This window comes from Harpia harpyja, chromosome 14 (genome assembly GCF_026419915.1).
Source record: "Harpia harpyja isolate bHarHar1 chromosome 14, bHarHar1 primary haplotype, whole genome shotgun sequence".
In the NCBI taxonomy this organism is placed as follows: Eukaryota; Metazoa; Chordata; class Aves; order Accipitriformes; family Accipitridae; genus Harpia; species Harpia harpyja.
In genome coordinates this window covers 8,204,651-8,219,184 of record NC_068953.1, presented here as the reverse complement: position 1 = coordinate 8,219,184, position 14,534 = coordinate 8,204,651, and the positions used below count along the sequence as shown (strand labels likewise).

At 50.5% G+C, this 14,534-nt stretch overlaps 1 protein-coding gene across 1 annotated transcript; it reads right to left on the bottom strand.

Annotated features, from left to right (window-relative positions):
- Window positions 1-499: 499 nt before the first annotated feature.
- On the bottom strand, window positions 500-11,499 carry TSEN54 (tRNA splicing endonuclease subunit 54). The gene is made up of 11 exons (XM_052807341.1): window positions 11,433-11,499; window positions 11,143-11,301; window positions 9,733-9,796; window positions 9,504-9,587; window positions 6,923-7,021; window positions 6,568-6,620; window positions 6,117-6,215; window positions 4,386-5,020; window positions 3,767-3,827; window positions 2,913-3,029; window positions 500-1,827 (listed from the first exon to the last, which is right to left on the bottom strand). Exons 1-11 carry the CDS (start codon window positions 11,459-11,461, stop codon window positions 1,677-1,679), a joined length of 1,551 nt encoding a protein of 516 aa, XP_052663301.1. The 5' UTR covers window positions 11,462-11,499; the 3' UTR covers window positions 500-1,676.
- Window positions 11,500-14,534: the final 3,035 nt, after the last annotated feature.

Here is a 14,534-nt window from a genome sequence, read left to right as displayed (position 1 = left end):
GAAAAGGACTATCAGAGCAAAAGCACTGCTTGAAGGAGGGAGGAAGAGGAAGGGGAGGGCGTGTGGGAGGAGTTGTCAGACCCTCACCTCAGCAGAGCCCTGCTGACTTCCAGCATCTGATAACAGGGGTGTGTGCATGAAACAGGACCAGGCACAGTGCTTGCAGCAGATCCCTGCCACCTTGAGCTACGATACCTCTGACCACACAGGAGGAAGATGAGGATGGCAAGATGTTGTGTGCAGACAGAACTGTACGCGGGACATTGGGACTCCTCCAGGCTCTGAGTCACACTGCCCTCCCACGGAATGGGGCAGCAGCTGGATCCAAACACAGATGGGCATGGGAGCGGGGTTACGCAGCCACAGGGTTGTATGACCATGAGCAGGCATTCACCAGCTGGTGCTACTGGGGACCCAGTAGCCTCCCCAAGAATGTCTCCCTCTGCATAACTTATTAACATTTCTGCAGGAATTAAGAACCACACTGAGGTGCTTGGACTGCTGGAAAAGGCTTTTTTATTGCTTAGCCTTCTCCCCATCTCCAAAAGGAACTAAAAAATTATCAAATAAAATGCATCTAAACCAGTTGCTGTAACAGTTCTGAAGAAGCTCAATACCAAACACAGCCATGCTCAGCATACTTCTATTCACTGAGCAGACTTTCTGGCACTTATCACTGGCACTTTTGCATAGAGGCTAAAGCAAATTTGGTACCTGGATATCCTGGTGGAAAGCTCCCACAGTACGGCCTGGAAAGCAATGATGTCCTCAGTTTGGAGCACAACAGCCACAAGACTGGAAGGCTCATGAGGAATTTGTAGCTTCTTTCTTTACTCAGGGATCTCTCACTTGCAAAAGACAAAGATCCACAGCCAGGAAAGAGGATGCCAGGCTGAAGCAGAGGAGGCTGCAGTACAGCCTTGGTGAGACTATCAGATACAGTGTGCTGGTATTGGTGGCCAAACTTTAACATGGCACAATGCTGCATGGCAAAAACACATCTCAGCACAGCCACTACAGTGTGAGGCTGCGGTGCCGTCTGCTACGCTCTGGGGCTTTCTGTGAGCTCATGCTGATGAAATTGTGTTCAAGGCAGCTTCCTGCTCTTGAGTGCCTGGAAACTTCACTCCAGGTGGCTGAGTTTTATGGCTGTGCTTTTTTCAGATCAGAATCTGATCTGACGGTTGTTGGCGTAGCTGAATGACAGAGGCTCAGGACACCACCACTGATCTGATCAGCTTATTCTGTTCCTGACTGACCTCAATGACTCTCCAACCATTCCACTGGTGTAGCACAGTGGCTCTTAACATGTGACAAGAGGATCACCAAGAAAGTGTTTTCTAATGGTCCACAGGTCAGCCAAAGATGACACGGAAAAGGCAGACTAGCGGTCCACAAGATGAGAAAGCTGGAGAACCAGCTTTAAGAACAAAGCAGTGTGTATTCCAGTCCAGAAATGCCCAGCTAAGCCATACACACTTGTTTGCTGTAAATTTTGCTATTATGCCTGAGCCATCTGGTTGGGTGAAGTCTGTAACAGCAAATAAAGTGGTCAACTACGCAAGGTTCCAGTTATCACAGGCTCTATTTTCTGTAGTATTTCATTAATCAATAAAACAAAACCTGAGTAAAGCTCTTCCCTTCATCCTGTACCATTTCTGCAAGTGACAGCAACTTCAGTGATTAACATCAACTGGCAGCTTGAATTCCTTTAGCGAATAAAAGGCAATTTCTCCATGATCCACCAGTGCAAAGACCACCGGGACGTCCTCACTCTGATATGTAACCTGCTTCAAAGCCCGAAGGGATGGAATCTGCTCATCAAAGCTGCAGAGAGAAAAACATCCCATTGTTCTCAAAGCAATAAGAATACAGAGACAAAGCTGTCCTGGCCAACGATCACAGCAGCTCACTTGGATCTTAGGAGTTGGTAGTGACCCTTCCCACCCCTTTCAGTCAAAGCAGGAGGCTGCCAGCCCTGAGAGAGTACACTGCATGCCGGGAACTGGGAGCTGTCAAATCCTTTGCCAAAAACAAGGGCAACTGCACACTGCTCCATGCTGTGCCTATTAGATGCGGCTCACAGGGCTACTGGCAAATTGCCAATCCAGTGCCATCTTAATACCTTTGTGCTAGGAAGATCTTTAGGCTGCTGGGATCAACATCTGACCTGCTTTTCCTCCTTTTAACTCTGCAGAGTCTGTTTGCTCATAAATGAAAATATTTATAAAGCAAGGATCATCCTACCCACTCACGACAGACCTTTGTAAAACTGCATTACCACCTTCCATGCTCTGGCTACTACAGCTGCAGAGAGCGGAGGAGGGACAGTTTTAGTATATATCAAAATTAGAAAAGGCAAGAACTTTGTACCTGCCTATGGAGTTTAGGTATCAGATTCTGGACCCAGCAAGAAAGGGGACACCTATCCTCTGTTCATACTGATCTTAAAGTTACATTTGGCAAAGATCAAAATACTAAACCCATGCCCCTGAGCCTGTAGTGAGTTCTGGGGAGGTACATCTCTGCAGAAATCCATAGTGATCTGCACTTGCTGAGGATTCAGGTACCCTACAGCTCCCTGCAAAACTGAGCTCTACATGTTTCACAAGCATTGCATAAATACAGCTGTGGCTTCTTATTCCTGACTCCAGTAATACTCAGACATGAGCAGCAACCAGATGACCAAATAGTGTGGGCTGAGCACAAGGGCTGGGGGAATTGTCAGCCACAGCCTCCAACAAAGGAGGAAATGGAAGGAAAAAAAAATTCTGGGCAGGACCACCCTCAAGGGAGACACTCTGATGATCTGTAAAGCTCACAAGATGCTGGGTCATTTACAGATCATTAGTACTTTGTTTCCACAACAGCAACTGCTATGTTTCAGAACACAGCATAAGACCCATGGATACCTCCTAACACACATCCTGACATACGGCTTCCCAGGGTTTGTCTTCTTAAACTTGGCCACAGCATCAGCTTGATACACATTGAAGTCTATCTTCATGCCCTCTGGGTCCTCCTGCAGCCTACAGAAGACAGAACACATTCACGTATGTATAGGATTGAAACATTGTAGGGTATAGACACAGCAGAGGAAAGAGGGAGCAAAAGCTCTTGAAGCCTGGCTAGTTTGGGGCCTTTGAAAGGCTTCAGTCCTCAAAGGACTGATCCTGCAACTGTTCTAATTAATTTCCAGATCTTTCCTGTAGTCAGACCAGAGCAAGCTCCCACCCCACATCTGCCACACTCCCTTCTCTGCAGACCCCCTTGCAAGAAGGGCCACTAACAGATACAGAAGCAAAGCACTGCTCTGCCCTACAGGGACTGCACACTAACACCACACAGACTCTTTAAGGCAGGAGCAGAACCAAAAGTCCAAAGGCACGGTTTTATAATCACTGCAGCAGGGATGGCAGCACGTTCCAGGGATGAGGCACAGGTGAAATCCAACCAAACCTCTAGGGGAGATTACCTGGCTGCGGTGCAGAGAGAGAATGGTAGGAAAAGAGAGCAACCCCAATGTTTTAATTGGCCTGGAATGCCCTAGCTCTGTTGCTGCAGGACCTGGTACTTCATGGAAATGTCAGCCCCTCACTACGGATGCAACTGGGTCACGGAGCAGAGCGCTGTATTCTCTTGGCACCCCAGATGCCAGGCAGCTCCCAAACTGCTGCTGTGAGCATCTCACAGACCTCACAAGCAGGGACAGTCACAAGACACCCCTACTCCCTAACAGCTACGAGCTGGCTGGCTGGATACTAACCGGGAGGCTCCATCCAGGATGTGGGAGGGCTGCAGCACGCTGATCTGCTGGAGGAGCGCAGCTGGAGGGAGAAGGAACAGGAAAGAATCAGACTAGCTATTTCTCTCCCACGGCACTCCAAGCACTCCACCACCACCCATGAGCCTTCCTCCTCCAACAATGGCTGGCAGCACCACAGTCACCACTGGCTACTTCAAAGACCTCAGCTTCCTCATCTCCTGCCAGCACACAGCCCAGAACACCCTGCAATTGCTTTGCATCTTGCTGGCCCTGATTTCACAGGCCTAACAGCCTAGCAGGAAGGATTGCAATACAGTAGGACATGGGGAATGGATTAGAAGACCTCCCAAGGCCCTGTTTATCCTGGCACTTGAGTAGGCTATAGAAAGAGATGGAAAGGCAGAGTACAAGCTTTCTTGTCTCTCCCCATGTTCATAGCTGGGCTCCTCTGTGCCTGCTTTGCCTAGGCCTTCTAATGAGATTCTCCATCTCAAGGTACTGTCCCCTAAACTGACATTCAGCTTCTCCATGTCACCCCTTTTGCTGCTGCCTAACAGGCAATGTTTCACAGAGTTGGGGGGGGAGAAGGGGGTCCCTGTCAAGTTCCCAGAGCCTCTACCTGATGAGGTAGCTTCATCTGGCCTCAAAAGTGGTGTGACAGCTTGGTCCCAGAGATGTGGTGGTCGTCTCCAAACCCTCTGCTGGCTCCTCTGCTCCAAAAGGGCTTTGTATTCCTTCCAGTTGGAGCAGCGCCTCACCTCCCGGTCAGCGTTGACACTGCTCCTGTACCTGCTCTCCCTCTCTCGCTGCTCCCTTTCCTTCCGTGACAGCTTCTCCTGTTTCTGATTGATGCGTGCACACCAGCAAGCTGCATCAACCTCCCTCCCTGGCACATTCTCTGGCAGGAGCCCGTTGTCAGGTGAGGGCAGATGTGTGCACGGCTGGTCTGGGGCCATGTTTGGCAAGACGATGGCGGTAAAATCCCAGCGGGGTGCATGGGTGCCAGTGCTGCTCTCCCTGTGGTCTCCAGCCCAGCTCCTGGAGGGGTTCAGGGAATCCTTTTGTCCTGTATCAAGAGGAACTGGGTTTGACTCCCCCTCTCCACTGCCAGCATCCGATTCCTTTGGTTGCTCTGACAAGGGCTTTTCATCCATCAGAAGGCAACTGGAGTCTCCACAGTCATCTCCAGCTTTTTTGGAGGTCCCTTCAGCTTCTGGAAGGTCCTCAGATATCTTATGTTTCTTCTCATGTGACCTAAAGACAGAAGCAGCAGCATAAAAGACAGGGACAGTGCATAGTGGAACTTTATTCCCTTTGAGTCCTGCCTCCTCCCTGCTAACAGGAAGAATGCAGTCTGCCAAGCCTGAAAAAAGGACAGCAAAGGTGGCAGGAACCCCCAGACAGATCTGCAAACCCTTGACAACAATCTCTTGGCTGGAAGGAGGGCGTTTGCTTGTGTGACAAAATGAGAAGGGAAAAAAGCAGGCCAGAACAAGCAGTGAATGCCAAAGGCAGAATAAACTTCTCGGCAGTCCTGCACGAGGTTTGACTTCAACGCGCAGGAGAATCCCAGCCTTGATTTGTGTAGACACATGTTCCCAACCTGCCATGCAGCCTCCACACACCCCATGTACAGAGCCAAACACCTCCACGCAAACTTGATGGACTTCAGCCAAACCAGCACAGGCTAGGCAGAAACCCTCCTGCCAGCACCTCTTACTGGTAGAAGATTCAGTCCCTGGTCCCAGAGAAGATGGGGCAATTCTCAAACCAGCAGTTTTATCTCCCAGTTCCTAAAATGTCTTAACTCCTCAGGCACTGAGTTACTTGTTATCAGGAAAGGACTTGCAGACCAGTCTTGTCCTCCCTGTTTCTTAAAAAGATGACGCCACCTACTGGAAGCTGTCATAATTAGCAAAATTACTAATTATGTCAGCTTCTGTTTGCATTTGGCAACATCTCTGCTGTACAGTCCTAGCATGTAAGCTGCATTGAGGGGGTAGATAAGCACAAGATGTGCACTGTGGTGTCTGTGCTCCCTCTATAAAAGAGCAAGAGGAGACATCTGCCACGTGTTTCTTCTGCACCGACCTCTCTACCCTCCTATTTTGGCATCTTACCACTGCAGTTGGGAGGCTCAGGGGCAGTTTGCCCCTATTAGCCCTACATGAAGTACAGAAGTGACAAAAAGGCACACTGCAAAGAGTTCAGGAAAAGCACTGAACTGCTTGAGGACAGCCAAGAGCAGCTGTGCCGGACAGGTCACCCACAGCACAAAGGGCTGAGGTTGCTGTTCCCAAGCTGCAGAGCCTGGGAGAAGATGGAAGAAGGCTTTGGGCCACATCCTTACCGGGGGCTGGAACTCCTCCTCCTTTTGCGATGGTGTTTCCCAGAGCTCTGGCAGTGACTTTCCAGGTTCAGTTGCCTCTCATAAGGAGACAGGACAGTGCTGTAAGGAGACACCAACACGGAGGCTGACAGCAGGGCGGGGCAGAGAAACTACCCTTCTGCTCAGCCCCCAGAATACAGCAACAAAAACCTTTTCTTCCAGGCACAGAAAATCCACAAGCAGGACCACGATGGTCCTCGGTTCACGCCCCATTTCATGTTCCCAATCACCTCCTCAAGAGGGAGGAGCAAGGAAGGGTAGAGTGCCACTTTTAGCCTTTAATCCTCCCGAGAGACGGAATGCAGTGTCAAAGTCCTCTTCTCTGCCATTCCACTGGGGCCATGCAGTGGGCACAGAGCTGCTCAGGGTCTTCAGAAAGGAGAAAGCAGCGTGGAAAGAAAAAGCTGGTTACCTGGGGTCGAATCTCAGTACAACATAACCCAGTTGCTTCAAGTGGCTGAACACCTTAGAGCAAAGGAAAGCAAGAGGGTTAAATGACTACCCTAAAACCAAACAATTTACTTCAGCTCCACAACTGAGTGAACACAGTGTGGCACTGGCAGAGGAGAAAATGCCAGGGTTAGGACCCAAAGGAAAGGTGGGGAAACAAGAACTGATCATCTGGGAGAAGGTGAATGGGAAAAAACTGAGAATGACTCCCCTCCCTAACTGTTGTACTCTGCTCTCAGCCACTGAAAGAAGCTGTGCGGCAGAGGCTGGGCTCTCTGCCTTCATCCTCCCTGCAATAGCTGGAGGTCCCAACACACCTGGTAATGTGGCAGGCTCATTGCCTCCTGGGACAGCAGGATCTCGTAGGCTTCCTGGATTGACAACGGCAGATCCCTGTAAAAGAGCTGAACAGAGCCCTGCAGAACAAAAGCTTGGTGTTGAGAATCACAGGGAACAAATCTATGCAAGCTCACACCAGTCTCTTCCCATTGGTCCTCACAGCTGGTCCCAGCACCCTCCTTGACACGACATCCATGTCTCCCCACGTGCCACCTGGATGACTTACAGTCCCTCTCCCATGCCCAGTTCCCCCATGCTCTGGTTTTAGCAGCCAGTTAAGAAGTTCCCACCCACAGCTGTCGGCTCCTGCTCCAGCGCTGCATCTGTTTGGGAGATAATTTTCTTTAACTTTGATGATCTCAGTGATTCAGGACACAGTGCAACTACAAAAACACTTAGGACCTGCACAACTGAGAGAGCTGGAGCAGAGGAATTGATAGCATCCTCAGAAGCATTTACTGCAACCCCAATGATCCCATAGGCAGATTCCCCAGGCAATAGCAACTAACCTGCAGGAGGCAGTTTTATAGGCCACGCCTCTTCTTCCTCCTTTTTTTTTTTTAGAATGTGTTTACTCATAAACAAAGAAAACAAAACACTAGGAAGGACACCTCTCCCATGGGATGGGCTGAAGACATCTAACTAGTCTTTTCTGCTTTTAGGGAGAGATTTTGTACTCAGCAGCTAACGAAACAATTTTATTTTCATCAATTTGTTTATGATCTATTTGTCAAAATGCCAGAGGTAAAGCCCTACCTTTGCAGTTAGGATTTAAGGGATGGCATCAGATACCCATAACCTAATTAAGTTTTGCTAAGAGAAAAAAGTTCCCCTTTAGATCAGTGCACCTATTCCACTGATAACAGGCTTCAGTGGAAAGACAAAAAAACCCTCTACAGCAAAGAAATCCAACTGAGCCTTAACCAGCATTTCTGCAAGCAGAGGAGCACTGAAAGCAACCCAGTCTCACTCCCCTGCTTGCGACATTTACATTTCTTTCTGCCATACATACCAGGAAGAGACGCCAAGTAGCAACCCCAAAGTTCTCTGCTTAAGTGTAAAGAACATACAGTACTGGCTGCTATATAACTGCCTCCCATGCCAACACCCTTCACACAGAAAGATCTGATTTAGTGCCTAAATGTGGCCCTACCAAGCTGGATAGCATTTCACTAATTCCTATCAGCTTCTTAGAGAAGCACAGAAAAACTGTGCTAATGAACTTATGAACCCTGCCATTGCAAAATATGCAAGATACGCTGGGGATAAGGGAGGAAGTCAACTTATGACCAAAAAGGCACTGACCAGTCTCAGATTTCCTAATTAACTGTACACCAGTTCTGAGGAAAAGAATTTCTCAGTGTCAAACCTTTTATTCCAATTAACTCTCACAAGGAACAGAAGATAATGGTTTGATCTCATTTCCAGAAATTCCCAGAACAGTGAGCTTTCCTGGATTGTGGAAGTTCAAGTCCCCATACACAGATTTTGGTAAAGTAACTGATATATAAATGTGTGTTTCATCAGCCCCAGAGCGAGAAAGTAGAGATCTCGATAGAAAACTTTGTAGCATGCTCCTCATGCTTCTTTCACTCTGGTAAGACAGCTGACTTACTACTGCTTGTTGTGGTTTAACCCCAGCCAGCAACTAAGCACCACGCAGCCACTCACAGTGGGATGGGGGAGAAAATCAGAAGGGTAAAAGTGAGAAAACTCATAGGCTGAGATAAAGACAGTTTAACAGGTAAAGCGAAAGCCACGCACACAAGCAAAGCAAAACAAGGAATTCATTCACCACTTCCCATGGGCAGGCAGATGTTCAGCCATCTCCAGGAAAGCAGGGCTCCGTCCACACAATGGTTACATGGGCAGACAAACACCATAACTCCGAACGTCCCCCCTTCCTCCTTCTTCCCCCAGTTTTATATACTGAGCTTGACATCATATGGTCTGGAATATCCCTTTGATCAGTTGGGGTCAGCTGTCCCAGCTGTGTCTCCTCCCAATTTCTTGTGCATCCCCAGCCTGCTCACTGGTGGGGTGGTGTGAGAAGCAGAAAAGGCCTTGACTCTGTGTAAGCACTGCTCAGCAGTAATGAAAACATCTCGGCATTATCAACACAGTTTTCAGCACAAATCCAAAACAGCCCCATACTAGCTACCGTGAAGAAAATTAACTCTATCGCAGCCAAAACCAGCACACTGATGTCCTAACAGCTAAAACTCTCCTAGTCTCTATTGTCATATTTGCCATAGGAGTGGGTTAAACACGATACCAGCTGAATAAACTGGCCACCAATCCAACTAACACTCGCTGTCAATGACACAGAGGCTGCTTTAGAGTACAACATATGAACCCATGGCCTGGAAACAAACAGCTCCATCAGCAACGGCTAAAAAAGACAATTTCTTGAGAACCAGGTGTTTATCAGCTCCTCAAACTGCAGCAGTGACCAACACAAGTCAAGCGATTTCAGACTTCAGTCTAAAGCTGCTACAGCTCCTCCAATCATTCAGGAAAGACCCAATGCCCCCATCCACACGCAGGTATCCTACTTACACACTCCAGCAAGTACAGAGCTTCCTCAGGCAGCAGGCACTGTTTGCCGCGCTCTGTGAACCCCATGGTGTGCCAAAACTTCCCCTGGAACAGAAGCACAAATCCATGATGGGCTCGGGCCGCTCCCTGCTGACAACCAGGCTCTCTCCCATTTGAAGCAGCAAATTAAGGAATCTGCAATGGCCAGCAGGAGGTGATGGCACCAGAGTACACTCTGCAGCAGACTCACCGCAGGGGACTGCAGCTCTACGATGCCCTGTCCTGGCTTCCACTCAGCTTTCACCAGATTCCCCCTAAGAAGGTTAAAGATTAGTTTGTTATTACTAGCATGTCCTACAATCAACTACAACAAGCTCAGGAAGGTATCAAAAGGCAACAAACTTCCAGGTGGTATTTTTACACAGTAAGGCCTTGGAAAAACACCATCCACTGGATCTAGCAGTACTAGCTGAAGATTTTATCACCGCCAATTAGTTAAGAGTGTCTTCAGTCAGCACCGCAGACATCGGTCTGTAGGCTACAGCAGCCTGCTGGAGACGCATGGCCTAAGCCGTGAGGTATCATATGATTGTTCAGATGCTGCCAAGACACTCTCAGATTGCTGTATCCCACCCACAGGGACTCATAGGAAAAAAATTAATAGCTGAAAAGTGGAGGGTGACTTTGCAAGAATGTAAACATACATTTTTAGCAGCTGGCTCAGGGAAACAGAAGGAAAGACCTGTAGGGTCCACCATGGACTTGCTCTGCATCTTTAGTCAGTACCACAATTTCTCCATCTGAAAGGAAACCTAAACCTACCCAGTTGCCCTCCCAGGCTGTGGGTCTCCACTGCTGCCCCGGACACACATTTACAGATGTATTTGAACAAACCCAACTGTAAAAACAGGGGAAGATAACGGTCCACCCTGTCTGACCTGCCTGTCTGCTGGAGGTCACCATTCTCTCTCTAAAGTCCCCAGTGGTGTGATTTTATGTGAACTGCTACTGATCAGTGCAGACAGAGAAACTGTTACCAGAAAAGAGCAGGCCAAACAGGGAAAGTGTGTGCTGAGAGGTAGTGCATGAAAATCTCCCAAGAAATGATAAGCTCTGGAAACTGGTAGCGCTGTTGAAACCACCAAAACTGATAAACCAGAGACACCAAGAGTCAGCTGAATCTGCACAGCGCCACACGTGAGCACCATCAAGGGGCTGTGTAACTCAGACCGCGCCCAAGAAGACAGTGGCTGCTATTTGCAAAGGCTACAGGATTACGCACGCACCTGAGAAAACTAAGGGCCTTTTGAGGGACTTTCTGAACACCCACATTGAAGCTGCTGGTGTACCAGTATGACCCTCTGCTCCCGAGGGAACGGCCGGGGTGTCCCCCTTGCAGTTGCTCCAACCAGGGAGCTGCGAGCAGGTGAACTGTGGGGACGGGCAAGGGAACTTACTGTGCTAACACCTACCTGTTATTAAAAGCTCGATTCTACCCATAACACCTGAATGGACAGCAGCTGTGCTCTGACCCCCCCCGACACGATCCCTCCCAGGGAAAAAGGAATTTACAGCCCCGTGCTCGGTGGCTCAGCACAGCTCTGCGACCCCCGGCCGCTCCAGCGAGGCAGCCGGGCCGCCCCCAGCCCCGGGGACTTACAGCCGCTCCACGCGTTCCTCGGAGAGGAGCTGCCACTGCTCCTCCCGGCACAGGCGCAGCTTCTCCGCCTGCTCGGCCGAGCCGTCGGGGATGAAATCCTTCTGGCCGCGGGGACGCTGAGGGGCCTTGCGGCCGCGGGCCGCCAGCAGCTCCGCCGCGCTGCGGGGCGAGAAGGGAGGCACGGTGAGGGGGGAGCCCTCCCGACACCCACCCTGCGGCCGCAGTCGCCCACCCCGGGCACCGGTCCCCGGGGCCGGGGCGCCGGCGCTGCCCGCCCGGGCGGGCCCTACCTCGGGCGGCGCGAACCGCCGGGCTCCATAGGCACGGCGCGGGAAACCGCTTCCTTCCGTTGCCGGGCCCGAGCGCCGGCAGAGCGAGGCGGGCGCTAGCGCGCCCCCTGGGGGCTCGGAGGACTGCGAACGGCAGGGGACCGGCACCGGCGAGCGGCACCGGGGAGGGGACGGGAGCGGCCCGGGGCGCCGGGACAGGCAGTGGAGTGTGCTGGGGGGCTGGGGGCCGAGACACCCATCAGGCGTACACCGGGCCGTGCACTGAATTGCAGGTTGGGCTGTGTGCTGCGCCACGCACAGAAACCGGGCACTGCGGCCGTGCACCGGGGCCAGAGCGTGTGACAGGGCTGTGTCCCTGGGCCGTTGGGGTGAGCTGACCTTGGTTGCTGCCAGCCGCCCACCCAGCCGCTCTCATTCCTCCTCCTCAACAGGACTGGGGAGAAAGTATGGCGAAAGAGCTCGTGGGTTGGCTAAAGACAGGGAGATCACTCACTGATTACCATCACGGGTAAAACAGACTCGGCTTGAGGGAAATTAATTGATTGCCAATTAATATTAGTCACAGGCATGGATATCTGCTCTGGTGGGGACTCCTCTGGGGGCTTTTGGGGAACACCTGCTCCAGCACCTCGAAGACTTCTTCTTCCCCTTCTCCTTCCTCCCTGACCATGCTGCTCTTAGGGCCATCTCTCACACTTTTTCCCCTCTCCTCTCACTGCCAGACTGCATTTTGCCCTTTCTTAGATACATTTCCCAAGAGGCATCACCAGCATCACCAGCCTCACGGATGGGCTCAGCCATGCCCTGTGATGGGGCCATTGGAACCATCTGGAACCAGCCAGAAGCACCTGGAAGTGGCTGCATCTGGCACGGGGCAGCCCCATCCTCTCCTCACAGAGCTCCCCACAGCTGGTGCTGTGTACTCTCAGGCACGTGCCGCAGCCCCCAGAACAGAAGCAGCAGTGCTGGGGAAGGAGGTTTCTCCCTTCAGCGGGTGTCACTATTTCTTGTGGCTTAGGCTCCAGCAGTGGCCAGCATGGTGCTGGTGCCAGTGCTGGTGCCACCAGGCTGTGCGGAGCATGCAGCAGCCCAGCTGGGCTGGAAAATAAGAAACCTCCCCGCACCATGGCCTCGTGCCTCTGCTGACGCAGCTGGATTTGCTGCTTGGGGAGGCATGAACAGACCTGACAGGGAAACGCACCAAAAGTTCAAGTTTCACCTCAAGCCCATCTCCTGTTGCTGCGGGATACCTCACAGGAATCAAGTAGCCTCAAGTAGCAAAAATACAGCTTTCCCCCCACCAGATTCCCTGGTTCCCATCGCGGTTTCCCAATAATAGTCCTTTGACAAGATGCCAGCATAGACAGATGAATGCAAAAACCATTCCCCTCCATTTTCCTCTGAATGATTTAATTTTCACTTCCTGCCTGATTATTTCCTCCTCCTGAATTGAGCCTTCATCCTGCAAAGGGGGGCAAACAATTTTGGTCAGCAGTGCCTGTCCACGGCACATGGGGAGACAACGACTCACGGATGGTGTGAGGGGCAGCACGCTGTGTGGTAGCAGCACTTTTCCCCCCTGATTTCCAAAAAACATGTATTTTGGAGGCTACTTGGACTGCCTGATTATAACATAATCCCAGGACGTCGCATCTTGCGGCTTTCAACTTACGGGCTGTCACCCCTTTGTTTAACTCAGTCTTTCCTTAAAATAGATGTGTTTAAATTGCTCAGGGAAAGGCTCTGATCCAGCATTTGCTTTTGTCACCCACTGTGATTACAAGACCCAGAAACGTCAAGACTAATTTCAGTTCACGTTTCTTTTCAATAGTGGAATTTTAGCTGTCATGGGGGGAGGGGGGAGGGTATCCTGTTCCTCACAGAGGCACCAGCAGAGCCTTATCCGTGGTGGGACTCATCCCCCCAGCTGAAGCCTCTTATCAGCCCTAATTGACTAAGTGTCATCAGCTGGGTGTGTGTGGTCCTGGGGGGCTGCAATATCTTTTCCTTGCTTACAAATGGAGGGTGAGGTGGGATTTTTTTCCTTTCTTTAGATCTTTTTCTGGATTTGAGTTGGGATTTTTAATGTGAAATTTCTGTGTAACTACCTTGAAATTGTGACTGTGGTGCTGATGGAGACTGTCCTGGGCTTTCTGCAGTAGCTCTTTGTGGTAGGGTTGTGAGAAGGTGGACAGCTGCAAGATGCTCCTCTTGGAGCTAAAATAATGGTTATTGAGCTGAGCGGTGGCAACATTTGGCTTTGTGAGTGAATGGTCTGCTCAGGGGATCCTGTGAGCTGAAATAAGGATGGATGTGGCACTGCGAGCCCAGTGGCTGCTAGGGAGGAAGAGTAATGGGTGTGTGGCACCAGGTAGCAGAGCAGGATCCAGCCCTCGTCATCTAGGTGACATGTGCAGCCATCAAGCAGCCATGGAGGAAGTCGATGGTGGAGGCCAAGGCTGCTCCTTGGTCCGCTGTGGGACATTGCTTTTGCCCCAAGGGAAAACAGGCTTGATTTGACTGGAGAGACACAATGCACTAGTGCTGTGTACCAGGACCATGGGCTCTCAGAGCAGGTAAGTGTGGTGGTTTTGCTCACTTATCTTTTTTTTTTCCCCTCTCTCTCTTGGGGATGGAAAGAATGTTGATAAAGTGTAAAAAGATTCTCAGGATTGAAAATGTGGGTTGGCTGCCTCTTCTGAGGGGGAAGTGGAGCAGAACTGCAGTGCGAGGGGATGGGTTTGAACCCTTTCAGTCCTTTTCTGTTGTGTCCAAGTCGTCCCTGTAGTCACAGGTTCCTTGTGGTTAACTCCTGGATGAACTTGGTGTAAATAGACTAAGTATTTTTTGAGAAAAGGGGAGATAGTGTGGCCTTGGGATTGTTTTTCTAGTTTCATGTAGCATGCAAAGCACAGCCAGGTGGGAATCATGTGCTCTGTGCTTGAGCTAAGCAGCTCTGCCAGGTACGGCTACCTGCTTTAATCCTGGTGTTAACAACTCCTGCAGTTCCTGGCATGGTGTTTGGAAATATTTTAGTAACTCTGCAGAAACCAGCTGTGCCTCAGCTGTTTGTGGCTCAGACTTTATCTATTTGCCAACAAA

Bases quoted from the DNA above. Each gene is read 5' to 3' on its own strand.
- TSEN54 (XM_052807341.1), bottom strand. From the start codon at position 11,461: ATGGAGCCCGGCGGTTCGCGCCGCCCGAG. The intron at 9,797-11,142 runs GTAAGTCCCCGG...TAACCTTCTTAG, and splicing joins GAGGAACGCGTGGAGCGGCT to GGGGAATCTGGTGAAAGCTG. The intron at 7,022-9,503 runs GTAAGTAGGATA...TTTGTTCTGCAG, and splicing joins CTCTGTACTTGCTGGAGTGT to GGCTCTGTTCAGCTCTTTTA.